This window comes from Podarcis liolepis, assembly GCF_965112155.1.
Source record: "Podarcis liolepis genome assembly, chromosome: 11".
Lineage (NCBI taxonomy): Eukaryota > Metazoa > Chordata > Lepidosauria > Squamata > Lacertidae > Podarcis > Podarcis liolepis.
Genome location: NC_139565.1, coordinates 49,213,075 through 49,227,246, shown reverse-complemented (window position 1 = coordinate 49,227,246; position 14,172 = coordinate 49,213,075). Strand labels below are relative to the sequence as shown.

At 43.6% G+C, this 14,172-nt stretch overlaps 1 protein-coding gene across 7 annotated transcripts in view; it reads left to right on the top strand.

Annotated features, from left to right (window-relative positions):
• The window catches only part of TARS1 (threonyl-tRNA synthetase 1), a 214,267-nt gene extending 204,475 nt beyond the window's left edge, over positions 1 to 9,792 (top strand). For all 7 annotated transcript variants that reach the window (XM_083465919.1, XM_083465922.1, XM_083465921.1 and 4 more), the window contains 9 exons: positions 989 to 1,155; positions 2,886 to 3,048; positions 3,136 to 3,273; positions 3,527 to 3,604; positions 4,461 to 4,561; positions 4,652 to 4,756; positions 6,018 to 6,090; positions 7,268 to 7,382; positions 9,307 to 9,792. In XM_083465919.1, coding sequence (XP_083322045.1) covers positions 989 to 1,155; positions 2,886 to 3,048; positions 3,136 to 3,273; positions 3,527 to 3,604; positions 4,461 to 4,561; positions 4,652 to 4,756; positions 6,018 to 6,090; positions 7,268 to 7,382; positions 9,307 to 9,455 — 1,089 coding nt within the window. In that variant the 3' untranslated portion in view covers positions 9,456 to 9,792. The remainder of the gene's footprint in view (positions 1 to 988; positions 1,156 to 2,885; positions 3,049 to 3,135; positions 3,274 to 3,526; positions 3,605 to 4,460; positions 4,562 to 4,651; positions 4,757 to 6,017; positions 6,091 to 7,267; positions 7,383 to 9,306) is intronic.
• Positions 9,793 to 14,172: the final 4,380 nt, after the last annotated feature.

Below are 14,172 nucleotides of genomic sequence, written 5' to 3'. Positions count from 1 at the left end.
GCTTTGTGGTCACAAGTTGTGAAAGCCTGTATTAAAGCCAAGTATAACAGCAGAAGCAGAGTACAGCCGATCAGCCTCTTGAATTACTCACAAATTATTAACTGTACAAATCATTCATAGATTTAATGGATTTCTATTGATTTTGGGGCCCGTCTGACAACTAGACTATCAGTTCATGATTTTGTTGATCTGATCATTAAAAGAAGTGGGTTGCTATGAGTTACAGTCCTTGGCAAGGTCCATAATGTTTGTTTCAGATATGGTGTTACGTAGTCATAGATGTAGGGACGCAGGTGGCGCTGTGGTCTAAGCCACTGAGCCTCTTGGGCGTGCCAATCAGAAGGTTGGTGGTTTGAATCCCCGCGACGGGCTGAGCTCCAGTTGCTCAGTTCCAGCTTCTGCCAACCTAGCAGTTCGAAAGCACACCAGTGCAAGTAGATAAATAGGTACCGCTCCGGGGGAAAGGTAAACAGCGTTTCCGTGCGCTGCTCTGGTTTTGCCAGAAGCAGCTTAGTCATGCTGGTGATATGACCCGGATAAACTGTCTGCGGACAAATGTTGGCTCCCAGTAAAGCAAGATGAGCACCGCAACCCCAGAGTCGTTCGCGACTGGACTTAACTGTCAGGGGTCCTTTACCTTTACCTTTACCTTTTTAGTCATAGATGTGTGTTGTACTGACCCTCTGACATCAAAAGGCACATTGCAACTGTGATGTCCTCTTTCTTTGTGGAACACACTTTTTCTCTAGCCCCTGTACTCCATTATTATTATTATTATTATTATTATTATTATTATTATTATTATTATTATAGAAGTTAGGGGGGGGAGAAGGCTAATAGGCCTAGTTTGTTGATCTGCCATGAAGAGTGCTTTTCTCAATTTTGACATAGATTTGACATCTCTGTAGGCGTTTGAATCACTGACCGGACTTTCTCAGTCTGCCTCCTCTTAGGTGTTTCTGATTTTTACCTCTCTTCTTTTTTCCAGAGTGAATACCGAAAGCGAGGATTCCAGGAAGTTGTGACACCAAATGTCTACAACAGCAAGCTCTGGGTGACTTCAGGGCACTGGCAGCATTACAGTGACAACATGTTTTCCTTTGAGGTGGAAAAAGAGATCTTTGCTCTGAAGCCGATGAACTGCCCTGGACATTGGTACTGGCTTAGTCGGGGACTGCTTTGAGATTACTTCACTTTCTTTCCCCTTCCTAGTAAACTCTTGTGTGGTGCTTGGCCGGCGTCGAAACATCCTTGCAAGGGTGGATAAAAATTAACTATATATATATATATTTTAAAAAAATAAAAATCAGATTAAAAAAAATTAAATCAGATTTTAAAAAATGTATATTGGATTTTTAAAATAAAATGCTTTTGGAGGAAAAAATCTTTCTAAAGATAGTTTTCTATTAAAGTTACATTATAGTCCAAAGGCTATTCATCAGGAAATAAGGATTTGCTAAAACTCAGTCTAAGGTTTGTTTGTTTTTTAAAAATAATAATTATTTAACCACATCATTTAACAGACATGGATACATATGCTATAATGTTATTGTTTTAGTTAAATAAATTGTTATTAAGGAAATGATTATTTTTCTCCTTCCTATAATATACAGCAGAAAAGTTGTCCAAATATAAATAGTTAACTTATTAAACCTCACAATAATTTCACAATTATCTGTCCATGTATTTCTAATAGTATCACCAAATCAGTAATTTTTGATATAACTCTGAAAACTACTGTGAAAAATTATAATTCCAAAAATGAAACCTTCCTCTGGTTGTATTAAGTTGATGCCAGCAAGATTGAGTCTTTCTGTAGAAAATGATTTAAAATCAAGTCTTGCCAACTAGTGATTTAAATCGTGATTTAAATCAAATCCACCCTGATCCTTGCACAGTTAAATGTGCTATTTATGCTATGTGACCTTGGGCTGTAGAGGAACAGATTCTGTGTTCATATGGCAAAGAGCCAAAAAAAGGACATGGATCATTTTGCTGTAATCACTTCTACTGTTACCACCACTTCTGCTCCTTCAACTTCACTTACCTAGATTCCTACCTGAACCTTCCTTGGAAGTGCTGTTGCTTCTCCATAATAATCTCTGTGCCTCAGGCCTATGCCAGAGACCATGGCTCTGACTCCTGCTTTCCCCCTCGTAAGCCCCTTTGCCCTGTTCCTTTGCATTCTACCTCTTTTCCATTTCCATTCAAACCCCCTTGAGCTAAAAAGGACTAGTTGTGACTTGTGTTTCAAAATGTTCAGAGTAATCAGTTGGTGATTGTATTTTGCCTTTATCTATCCGGTCAGTTCAGGGACACGGGTGGCACTGTGGGTTAAACCACAGAGCCTAGGACTTGCCGATCAGAAGGTCGGCAGTTCGAATCCATGTGACAGGGTGAGCTCCTGTTGTTCGGTCCCTGCTCCTGCCAACCTAGCAGTTCGAAAGCACGTCAAAGTGCAAGTAGATAAATAGGTACCACTCCGGCAGGAAGGTAAACAGCGTTTCCGTGCGCTGCTCTGGTTCACCAGAAGCGGCTTAGTCATGCTGGCCACATGACTCGGAAGCTGTACGCCGGCTTCCTTGGCCAATAAAGCGAGATGAGTGCCGCAACCCCAGAGTCGGTCACGACTGGACCTAATGGTCAGGGGTCCCTTTACCTTTTTATCCGATCAGTGCGCTGTGCCAATCAATCATTTAGGGTTCCCTTTGCAGTCAGCAGAGTCATTAGAATATTTTGGGATAGTATATTTTGGAGCAAGAGTAATATATAACGTAAACTAAATCTGCAGCATCTGAGGTTGTCGGCCGCTGTTGTTCAAGGCAGCCTTTGAAAAGCATTCTCTTATCAGAGCTGATTTCCAACACGTGTCCTGTTTCCTCCAGCCTCATGTTTGATCACCGGCCCAGATCCTGGAGGGAGCTGCCACTGCGACTGGCTGACTTTGGTGTTCTCCACCGCAACGAGCTGTCAGGGACGCTGACAGGCCTCACCAGAGTGAGGCGCTTCCAGCAGGACGACGCTCACATCTTCTGTGCCATGGAGCAGGTACAATAGGACACGCACTTGTGGGCGGGAAATGGCCTCATGAAAACGCCGGGACTTTGACTGCATCTCTTTTTGTTCCGTGTGCAGATTGAAGGGGAGATAAAGAGCTGTCTGGAGTTCTTGCGTGCCGTATATGACGTGTTCGGCTTCTCCTTCAAACTCAATCTCTCCACCCGCCCTGAAAAGTACCTTGGAGACGTTGAAGTGTGGAATCAAGCTGAAAAGGTAGCCGATGCCTCCTTGACCAGGAGCTGTTTTTTTAAGCCTATTTAAGTGACTGCAAGAACTAAGAGGTATTCTAGATAACTCGATAGGCTTCAGGTATTAATGTAATTTATGTTTTAATTTCCTGGTCAGGGGGGACTAAGGTAGCAAATGCTCCTTGCCTATTTATGTTCAAACTGTGCTGTGAGGAAGAGAAAACAGCAAATGAATTACGCAATGCAAAGCCACTAACCTGTATATCCTCTTCTGTTAGCAACTTGAAAATAGCCTGAATGAATTTGGTGAGAAGTGGGAACTGAACCCTGGTGACGGAGCTTTCTATGGGCCAAAGGTTGGTAAATTTGAAAACTTGCCTCCCTTCCCAGCATCTGGTCACTTTTGATAGTTATTCCACAAGCAGCGATGGTGGAAAAATTGTCCACCAGAGTTTATTTAGTTCTTAATTCCCACATGTCTGTACATACTTGTGGGAGGCAGGCAAGTTAAATGCTGCTTAAGGATGGGTCAATTCTCTCTGCACTGTATAAGGAGAATGATAACGTAATTATTTTTCAGGCTACTTGGAATATAATGGACCTGCTTCATTCCTACTCTGGTGAACTTCCTTGCAGGGTAGAGAGTATTCATCCATTTCACCATACAGAAGGCAGCCTTTACAGTGTGTGAACTAGGCTGTGAGATAAGGCTAGGCCCAGAGACATTTTCCCTTTGGGGCAGGGGGAGTCATCCTAGCCTAATTATGTTTATTTAGCAAAAAAGAGTTTGTAATTGGCCAGGTGTTCACTGAGAAAAATGATCAAAGAAGTTGAGAATCAAGATGTGATGGGGGACAGAAAGTGGCCTTGTGGCCTTGCAAGCTAACCTCACATTAGTTGCCAGCCGCTCCGATGGCCCATTTGACCACCAGGATGCTTCACTGTTCCCCCAGTTGGCAACCATGCTAAGGGTAGGGGCTGAGGGTAAGAGCAGATGCAAGGTCACCTTAGCATCGCACTGCTCTTCCTGGCACAAACCTGCAGAGCTCATGAAAGACTAGGAGAAAGTGAGCCCATGGGTCCTTCCTCCAAGTGGTCCATGGTTAAAAGAAGGTGGGTTGAGAAAATGGGATTTGCTTTAAAGTGTTGCTGAACCTAAGAACTCAATTAACATTTGCCTCATTTCCTCACACTCCTCCCATAACCCAAAAGATTGATATTCAGATTAAAGACGCCATTGGCCGGTACCATCAGTGTGCTACAATCCAGTTGGATTTCCAGCTGCCCATAAGATTCAATCTCACCTATGTGAGGTGAGTGTGCCGTGTACTTCCTTTGGCTACAAAACGTTTCCTGTTTTATGAGGGCTTGTGTCTTGACGGAAGCCAATTTTTATCTTCTAGTCATGATGGCACTGACAAGAAACGGCCAGTGATTATCCACCGTGCTATCTTGGGATCTGTGGAGAGGATGATTGCTATCCTGACAGAAAACTATGGAGGCAAATGGTACTGAATATATCTTTCTCTCTCTGGTTTTGCCCAGTTTGTCCAATTTTAGCGCATCCAGTGAAGCAGGCACAGTTCAAACCAACTCTGCTTGTTCCAGGCTCTGTTCTGCCTGGTTGTCGTATTTTTTAAAATGTTCACTGGGTAGTGCATTTGGCCTGCTCTGTGAAATCCTATAAGAGTTTTCAATATTTTGCCTGAGCATATGAACAGGAGGCCAGGGGTTTACATACAAGCCCCCCACCACAGCACACCTGGTTTCCAACCTTCCCTGGTTTCCTGTTGGTGTGGAAGATACTAGTCATTTTCAAGTGAATTTGTGAGGAACCCTCTGAAAGCCAGAAACTTTGGGAAGGGAAGCACGTGCAAGGATATTGCCCCCACATTGCATATTCCCTTGCTTATATCTCTCACAAGTGCTTCTGCTAGGTGTGGGCACCATGGGAAGAGTGGAAGAGAGAGTAAAGGAAAAATAAGTGAGTCCTTGGGGAAATGGATTGAGAAAAGTGTCTGTGGATATGCGTTCTATAAAGAAAGAAGTTTGTCTCCACGAAAAGGCACGACAGAAAAATTGCTGAGTTTGTCACCCCAAAGAGCTTAGGAAAGGTTATTAAAATTGTTAAAGTAATTTCTGTGAGAATTACAGTAAGCCTGTAACTTATGCACATTTAACTTGTGCACATTCAGCTTTACACGTGTGGAATTAAAAAAAAAGACTGGCGTTCCGGGAAAAAGGACTTTGGCAATAGCATCCATCATGGAACCCAATGGGTTTTGACAGCACACAGTTTTTGCTTAACCAAAATTTCGAGACTGTAACCCCTTCATACATTGCAGGTTTACTGCACTCAAAGGCTTGATTCAAGTATAACAATTAAATTTATTAAGCCAAGAATGAGGACTTGGCCCACAGACTTCCCCTGCCGCATAGGTTTTGGCACTTCTTTCATGATTGTTGAAATCACGATTTCTTGTCATGTCAAAACTGGGAAACCCATTTCAATTTAGGCTTACTAGGGTATGAAACAAGGATCTGGTCTGGTCTGAATTAGGACATTTCCTGTAACAGTGTAATTTAGGTGCTTCATGGTCATTTTCCAATGAACTCTCGTTAAGCGACAGGATTGCAAAAGCAAGTTAGCTGGTACCGTCAGCCCTTTAAGCATAACATTGTTTGCTGTTCTGAGTACAGTGTTGTCTTCCAAGTGGTATAATGATGTCTTCTGTTAATCCCCTTACTTTTGTTTCCTCCTTGCACAAGGCCGCTCTGGTTATCTCCTCAGCAGGTGATGGTGGTGCCAGTTGGACCAACACTTGATGAATATGCCCAAAAGGTAGGGGCTTAATTTTTCTAGTCCCAAATTTCCAGTCAAGTCCTATGAGCTAAAGCACCTGCCACTGCTTGATGTTTTCACACTGGGCTGTTTTTAAGGCAATCCCACACATTTTGGCAAAGAAGCATGGTTTGCGCATGTGCAGTTGGAGTCTTAACTCTTTTTCTTCTGATGGAAGCATTTTTGTGCAGATGATAGGTATTGATCAGCTTGGTTTGTTGTATTTCTATGCTGCTTTCCATTCAGATGAATCCCCAAATGGCTTACAAACAATAAACAACAACAGCTTAATAGAGCATCACAAGTACAGCATAAATCACATAATATAATTAACAAATCGCCAGTAAAACAATTGCATTTTACGAAATGCTATTAACGACCCAGCAACTAAAAATAAATATCACCATTACAGCATGCAGGAATGCCATTCCCTTGCGTATATTTTGTCGTATGTACATGTAATGTATATATTGTGGGAAGCAGTGTGCAGCTGTGGAATTCCTCTCTGTGTGTGTAAATGTGCCTGAGCACTAAGCAAAGCCTACTTGCACGTTCCTAAAAATATTTCTACACTTGTTATAAATTTGTCGCCATCTTTAAGATACAGTGGTACCTCGGTTTAAGAACTTAATCCGTTCCGGAAGTCTGTTCTTAAACTGAAACTGTTCTTAAACCGAGGTGTGCTTTCCCTAATGAGGCCTCCCGCTGCCGGTGCCCTTCCACCGTTTGGATTCCGTTCTTAGACCAAGGTAAAGTTCTCAAACTGGGACACTACTTCCGGTTTTGCAGAGTTCATAAACCGAATCGTTCGTAAACAGGACTGTTCATAAACTGAGGTACCACTGCATGTGTGTGTGCCCCAAATGCACTGATTTATAGTGCCTAACTTGTATACATTCCATTGTAAACTCTCTTGCTTCTTAAGCTTTCTCCTGATGGAAGAACACTTGGCATATATATATTTTTGCTGGTGCTGAAATTTTTCCAGTGTTTTTAGTTATGTTTTATCTATATTTTTGGACTGGGGTTGTTTTTTTAAAGAAACATTTTGTATGTTGTAAGCTGCCTCAGTGTACTTAGCACCTTATTTATTTATATAAACAAAGGCTAGACCTACTTCCCCGAGAATTTAGCCTACCCATAACCTAAATACTTTTCTCTTGCTGTTGTCTCCAAGGTGAAGCAGCAGTTCCATGATGTTGGCTTAATGGCAGACGTTGATGTGGACGCTGGTTGCACCCTGAACAAGAAGATAAGAAATGCTCAGCTTGCACAGTACAACTTCATTTTGGGTAAAAACATCACCTTTTTGTATGTGGTAGGACTCCATTGGGACAATGTGCTTCAGAGGTTACCAGCACGGGGCAGATATATAATTGTTAGCTTGTAAAGTTTGCTGCCTTTGCAAGTAGACAGCAAGAGATATATTCCCTTTGGAGCTTGCCTGTGCTGCCTCGTTAGCCACAGCTAGTGCTGCCTCCATTCTGATTTATGTCAGATTTATAGCCACCTCTTGGGGAAATCTCTGGCACTCTTGCCTGTTAAGAATCAAGTAAATTGGCCCAAGTCTTCTTTTGTAGCAGAGTGGCTCAGAAACATCTGTCTTACTACTCTCGGTAATTTGTTCTGCTTCTTTGTAAAAAGGTAAATGAATTCTAGGGCACGTTTTGTTCTCGGTGTAAAAAGCAGGGGGGAAATGCAGCAAATATGCTTGGTGCATGCATGCAACATTCACTACTTATCACATCCCAATAACAGGGGCCTGATCATCTTCCCTCCTGTTCCCCCTTGCTTAAATTTCAAAGGAGAAAGGGAGCATAGACTTGCCACTCATACTTGACATGATCTGCACATATTTTGCATTAGTGCACATTCTTGTCCTCAGATGCAATTGGGGTATAAGTCACTTGTTCTTCTCCCACTACAGTGGTACCTCGGGTTAAGTACTTAATTCGTTCCGGAGGTCCGTACTTAACCTGAAACTGTTCTTAATCTGAAGCACCACTTTAGCTAATGGGGTCTCCCATTGCTGCCATGCCGCCGGAGCATGATTTCTGTTCTCATCCTGAAGCAAAGTTCTTAACCTGAAGCACTATTTCTGGGTTAGTGGAGTCTGTACCTGAAGCGTATGTAACCCGCGTATGTAAATTTGTGTCCTCCCTACAGTTTCAGTGTCTCTGTATGCTGCTTTTTATTATTATTATTATTATTGTTTTACATCTTAAGTGCACCTGTGGGCTACATTGCAGCCATTGTGACAGAAATTCAGAGGAGCCAAAAGAGTGCAGAAATAGTTGGAGCGTTTGTTCAGCAGCCTCCAAAATGCAACGTCCCAGAATATCTCTGATTATACACTCGTCCAGCTGTCCTTGGAAAGTGCCCAAGAAAGTTTTCTGTCATCTTGACAAGTTGTTCCATTGCAGAACTTCTGTTGGTAGTTAGTGAGGTTTAGCGTAAATCAATTCAGTAGCAGCTTTCTAATATCTTTTTAAAAAATATGTGACCATCGTCAACGTACTTACTTCTTAAACTCTATTCTTTCAGGCTATACAAACATATCCAGTTCCTTTTATTGTATGGATTTCCCTGTTACACTGCTGTTTGATTCTTCTCTGAATCCTTCCCAGTTTATCTGTATTCTGTTGCCCAAAGCACTAAATGATGCTGCAGATGTTCTGAGTAATTAATACTGAGCAGAGTAGCATACAGGCGTCTCACCACTTACGGTGGGGTTAACGTTCCTGGGTACCGTGCGCATACATGAAACTGCTTATAATGAGGAACACCATCTAAAAAGCCTGTAAACGCTCTCTAAACCTCTGGAAAACCCACCAAACTCGACCACAGTTGCTCCCTCCAAACCTCCTTTCTTAAACTCTTAACTCTCCACAGGCCTCAAAGGTCAGTGCAGAGTTTCATGGGATTGCAGTTGCAAAGGCTTCTGGGATTGCTAGCTGTTTCTCTGCCATTTTGCAGTTTCCCTGCTCTTTTGGGGACTTTTTGCCCTTTTCATGCCTTTTTGCATTTTAAATTAATACACGATCGAACGTGAGGAAATGGGGAGTCACATGTAATTCCTTCATTTTGGTTTTTGAGCATTAAGTAGTATATAATTGGTTGACTCTCTCTCCCCGCCCTGCCCCCCAACATACTTTTCAATGGTCAACAGTATCAAGATCTCCTTTGTAACCTGCTTGTCTCTTTCCTGTCTTTCAGTTGTTGGTGAAAAGGAAAAGGCCAGTGGGACAGTGAACATCCGCACCAGAGACAACAAAGTGCATGGCGAACGCACCGTGGCTGAGACGGTGGAGAGGCTGCTGCAGCTGAAGGACTCGCGCTGCAAAAACGCTGAAGAAGAATTTTAGCCAAGCCCTCGTTTTCCACATTTTTTCCCTTCCCCCATAGCAGTTAACTTTTCTGGATTTAGCAATGTTTGCTCTGTACTGTATTTGATAAGAGATCTTTGTCAAGAGAACCAAAACACACACTTGCTTTCGTATGTTCAGAAATTAAGTTTGTAAGTCCATTTTGTATACATGTGGGCAACTGCCTTGATTAGCCCCTGCAAGCTCTAAGTCTGTGGAGCTTGAAGAAGCTAAAACTGAAAGGGACAATGGAACAATTAATCAGGGATTAAAATGCCACTGGTAGCAACCCTCTGATAATTTATCCTCTTCGTGAAATAAATTTGTATTTCAGCAAGATTGAGTAAAATGGTGTGCTTCTTGAAGCTTTGCAGCCCTGTTAATTATTCTGTTTCATTTAAGACATCATAGAAAACATCAAAGTGGCCAAATCTTCCCCCCCTCTTTTTTTTTTACTTGAATCTGTGTCGTACTGATGACTAGGTTTAAAATAAGGCTGGAATGTGAGGCTCAGTCTGTAGTTGAAATATTAATATTTGATTCCTCCTGTTTGGCAGCAATTATAGTAATTTATTGTTTATACTGCACCCATATCGTATTGTCTGCGATACAAAAATTAATAATCATGGTCCTATTTGCAGACATGCAGCTTAACAAAACACAACACACGAGGCAGAAAGAAATGGGGAGGAAGTAGGACTATCCATCACATGTCATTGGGAAGTACATAAATGGAACACACATGAATGAAAAGCAAAAGGTGACAAATTAGAGAAAATTTCTATCGAACCTGATAATGCAGATACACTTTGGACACTTAAGTGCATTTTGTTAATGCTCCTCTTAGTGTCAATTGGCCAATTTGAGGATTATAGGTTTTCTGACTTTAAACACTAATGCCCAACTAATGCTACTTAGAAGATGATAAGCCCCATTGAACCAGTGGGATGTAATCATGCTGCAAATTGGTCTCAGAGCCCTGGTCTGTAATTATTGATGCAAGGTCACAAAAAAGTATTACGCCCATAAAACTTTCTCCTGTAGTTGAACTTTATTCAACAAGAACAGTTTCCTGCAGCTCTTCTTTACTAAAATTGCTGAAGCTGCTTCAAACACATCCTTTTACCAGTGCTATCTTGGCATATAGTACAAGTTGTAAAGTAGTTTATCCCTGAGTTATAGCCCTACTGCACAATCTGAGCAGAACCAGTGGGCTTTTCCGAAACAAAATGTTTCAGTGAGGGAGCTTCAAAATGCAGTCTTTTTTCTCATTCACTTGCAACTGAGCTGATAGAAGGGTTGATGTATTTATACAATCAATAGTTGTGATTCCTGCTTATGTTGTATCCAAATCATGTGGCGCTGTGGGTTAAACCACAGAGCCTAGGACTTGCCGATCAGAAGGTCGGCAGTTCGAATCCCCACGACTGGGTGAGCTCCCGTTGTTCGGTCCCAGCTCCTGGCCACCTAGCAGTTCAAAAGCACTTCCAAGAGCAAGTAGATAAATAGGTACCGCTCCAGCGGGAAGGTAAACGGTGTTTCCATGTGCTGCTTTGGCTCGCCAGAAGCGGCTTAGTCATGCTGGCCACATGACCCGGAAGCTGTATGCCGGCTCCCTTGGCCAATAAAGCGAGATGAGCGCCACAACCCCAGAGTCGGTCACAACTAGACCTAATGGTCAGGGGTCCCTTTACCTTTTTCACCCTTGTAAAGTAGGCCAGTTTTGCCCTCATTACAGAACCAGGACTAAGGCTGGGGGAATATGAATATGCAGGCGCTTCGCAAAAACGTGTGCTAGTAGACTTGTGTAGTCTGTAAGGCAGATAACTTGAGCAACTGGAGCATGCCCAGAAAAATCAATTTTCTGCAGCTGAGGGGTTGTGGATGGACAGCCAGATGACTTGGCATTCTTCCCTGAGAAGTGTTGATAAGATTGAAGAGGAGAAGAAAAAGAAAACCAGTTGTTGTCAACACATTCCTCGGGATGGGTGGGTGCCTTTAGATGTAGACACAATTTCAATATCTCACCTAACACAGCATAAATCTCTGCAGTTTTCATTTAAGTGAGCCAGTCGACAACTGGCTTTGATATACGAGGCATCTGCATCTCATTTGAAAGTTTTGGTACTTTTGGGGTTGCCTTCAAGGTCATTTAGAGGTGGTGCATTGCTGGACAGTGCTGATCTGTAATCATCCAAGCCCAGTTTCTCAACAGCAGCTGTGTTCTGCTTGGCAATGACTCCTAGATCAAACCGCAGCTCATCCACCTGCAGCTCACCCAACTGGCTCCAGATTATGAAATACAGGTGCCGGAAGGGAAGCGAGTACCTTTCTGCTTCATATCATTTGTGTTCTGGCAGGTACTGGACTAGATTTCATGAGATTTGAGAAGAGACAAAACATGCAGCCAATGCTGTTGGGGCTGTGTGTTCCTGTGTGTTCTAGCAGATCTTAAACCTGGCTTGCCCTTCACTTATTTTTCTGGCCAACAGATGGCGGCACAATTCCAGCAGGGGAAGAAGCGGAGAGGGAAACAACTGATGGCAGGCAAAAGGCTTAACGATAGGACCCTTACGTTACCGGTAAAATGGGCTTCCCATAAGCTGCTTCTGGCGGTTCCCTCACTGCAAGAAGTGAAGTTACAAGGAACCAGGTAGAGGGCCTTCTTGGTAGTGGCACCCTTCCTGTTGAACGCCCTCCCATCAGATGTCAAGGAGATAAGTAACTATACAACTTTTAGAAGACACCCGACAGCAGCCCTGTATCGGGAGGTTTTTAATGTTTGATGTTTCATTGTGTTTTTATATGTGTTGGAAGTTGCCCAGAGTGACTGGGGCAACCCAGCCAGCTGGGGGGCAATAATAATAATAAAGGTAAAAGGTACCCCTGCCCGTACGGGCCAGTCTTGACAGACTCTAGGGTTGTGCGCTCATCTCACTCTAGAGGCCTGGAGCCAGCGCTGTCCTCAGACACTTCTGGGTCACGTGGCCAGCGTGACAAGCTGCATCTGGCGAGCCAGCGCAGCACACGGAATGCCATTTACCTTCCCGCTAGTAAGCGGTCCCTATTTATCTACTTGCACCCGGGGGTGCTTTCGAACTGTTAGGTTGGCAGGTGCTGGGACCAAGCGATGGGAGCGCACCCCGTCGCGGGGATTCGAACCGCCGACCTTTCGATCGGCAAGTCCTAGGCGCTGAGGCTTTTACCCACAGCGCCGCCCGCATCCCCCCAGTAATAATAATAATAATAATTAATAAATATTAGCATGTATCCTCCTTGCTTGCGTCAAGCTCAAGCCCATGTGTGTTAAACCAAGGGGTGGTCTCAGCATATCCCCAATCTCAATTCCATTACAAAAAACAACCACAGTATATAAGAACACTTGTAATAAAAGAGGCAACTTTGGCCATGAGAGGACGTCCCTCTCCAGCAGCCAGGGTGTGGGTGGGAGCCCAGCAGATCTGCCTTTCCTAGAAACAGACTCCAGACACTTCAGGTACACTCAAACATAAGCATTAAGTACAGTTGACAGGGTGCTCTGCTCGCTCCTCTGCCTCCAGACCCACATTGTCTCCCCCCCTCGCACTCACCTCTGCAGGAAATTCTCGCTTCAATTACTTTCTCAATTGCAATTACTAGGTGAGCTCAGCTTGTGTATATGGTTAGTTTGTTCCTCCTGACCTGAGAACTATCTGCACAGAGTAAGCTCACCTCGCCTTTCCTTTGTGCTATCATTTACAGATCAATTCATTTCCACCAACTTGGATATTTTGTTCTCAATTATCAAGGCTGAGCCAAGACACTTCACTGTCTGAAGCAAAGGACAAGATGCCCCCCCCCCCCCGCTGCATGAGATTATTAATCTCAGGGTTAAGAATTCGAGCCCCCGGTTGGGTGAAAGATTCCTGCATTTCAGGGGGGAGGGGGCTGGACTAGATGACCCTCACGGTCCCTCCCAACTCTACAGTTCTATGATTCAGTAGAGTGATTGCATTTTGAAACATTTCCTCATGAGAAGTGGGGGTGGCTGGGTGTTTAGAGATGATTCCTGGAGAATAGAATGAGGGGGTTGAGCCTGACTAGGTGCTGCCTGTTGTTGTTGCTGCTGCTTTTAAATAAAAAAACTCTGGCCACATTCACACACTACATTGAAATCTCCATGACGCCACCTTAAACAGCCATGGCTTCGTTTGTTAAGGGTCCTGAGAGTTGCTAGGAGACCCCCTATTCCCTCTCAGAGCTACAATATCCAGAATTCCAGAACCCTTCCAATTGTTCCTTTTTTGTTCAGCCTGGTGAAGAAGTTCACTCCAGGCAAACGCAGCAGGCTGGAGAGTCCGAGTGATGCTATTGATTCTGCGCGCAATAAAAATAGCAGAAGCTCTTTGAAGCTCCTTGCAGCGTTCAACGCCCATGAAGTCTTAGAATGGCACACAGCCTGGTAGATAGTGCTGGTCGGCACTCATGGTGCATGTGAACACCAGGGACGTGGGGAAATGTGGCTGTGAGGTCCTGGAGGACAATTTTAGGCTGCTCGGTAGGTTGCTGAAAGCCAGGACCTCCAAGGTAGCATTGTTGGAAATGCTTCCAGTTCCACACTAGACAGGAAAAACTTTGCACATGCATAGAGAAGAGGATGGTGCTGGGAGGAGAAGTTTAAATTTGTTAGGCACTCACTGAGGAACACTTCGGACATCTGTACAGCTGTCTCTTTTAA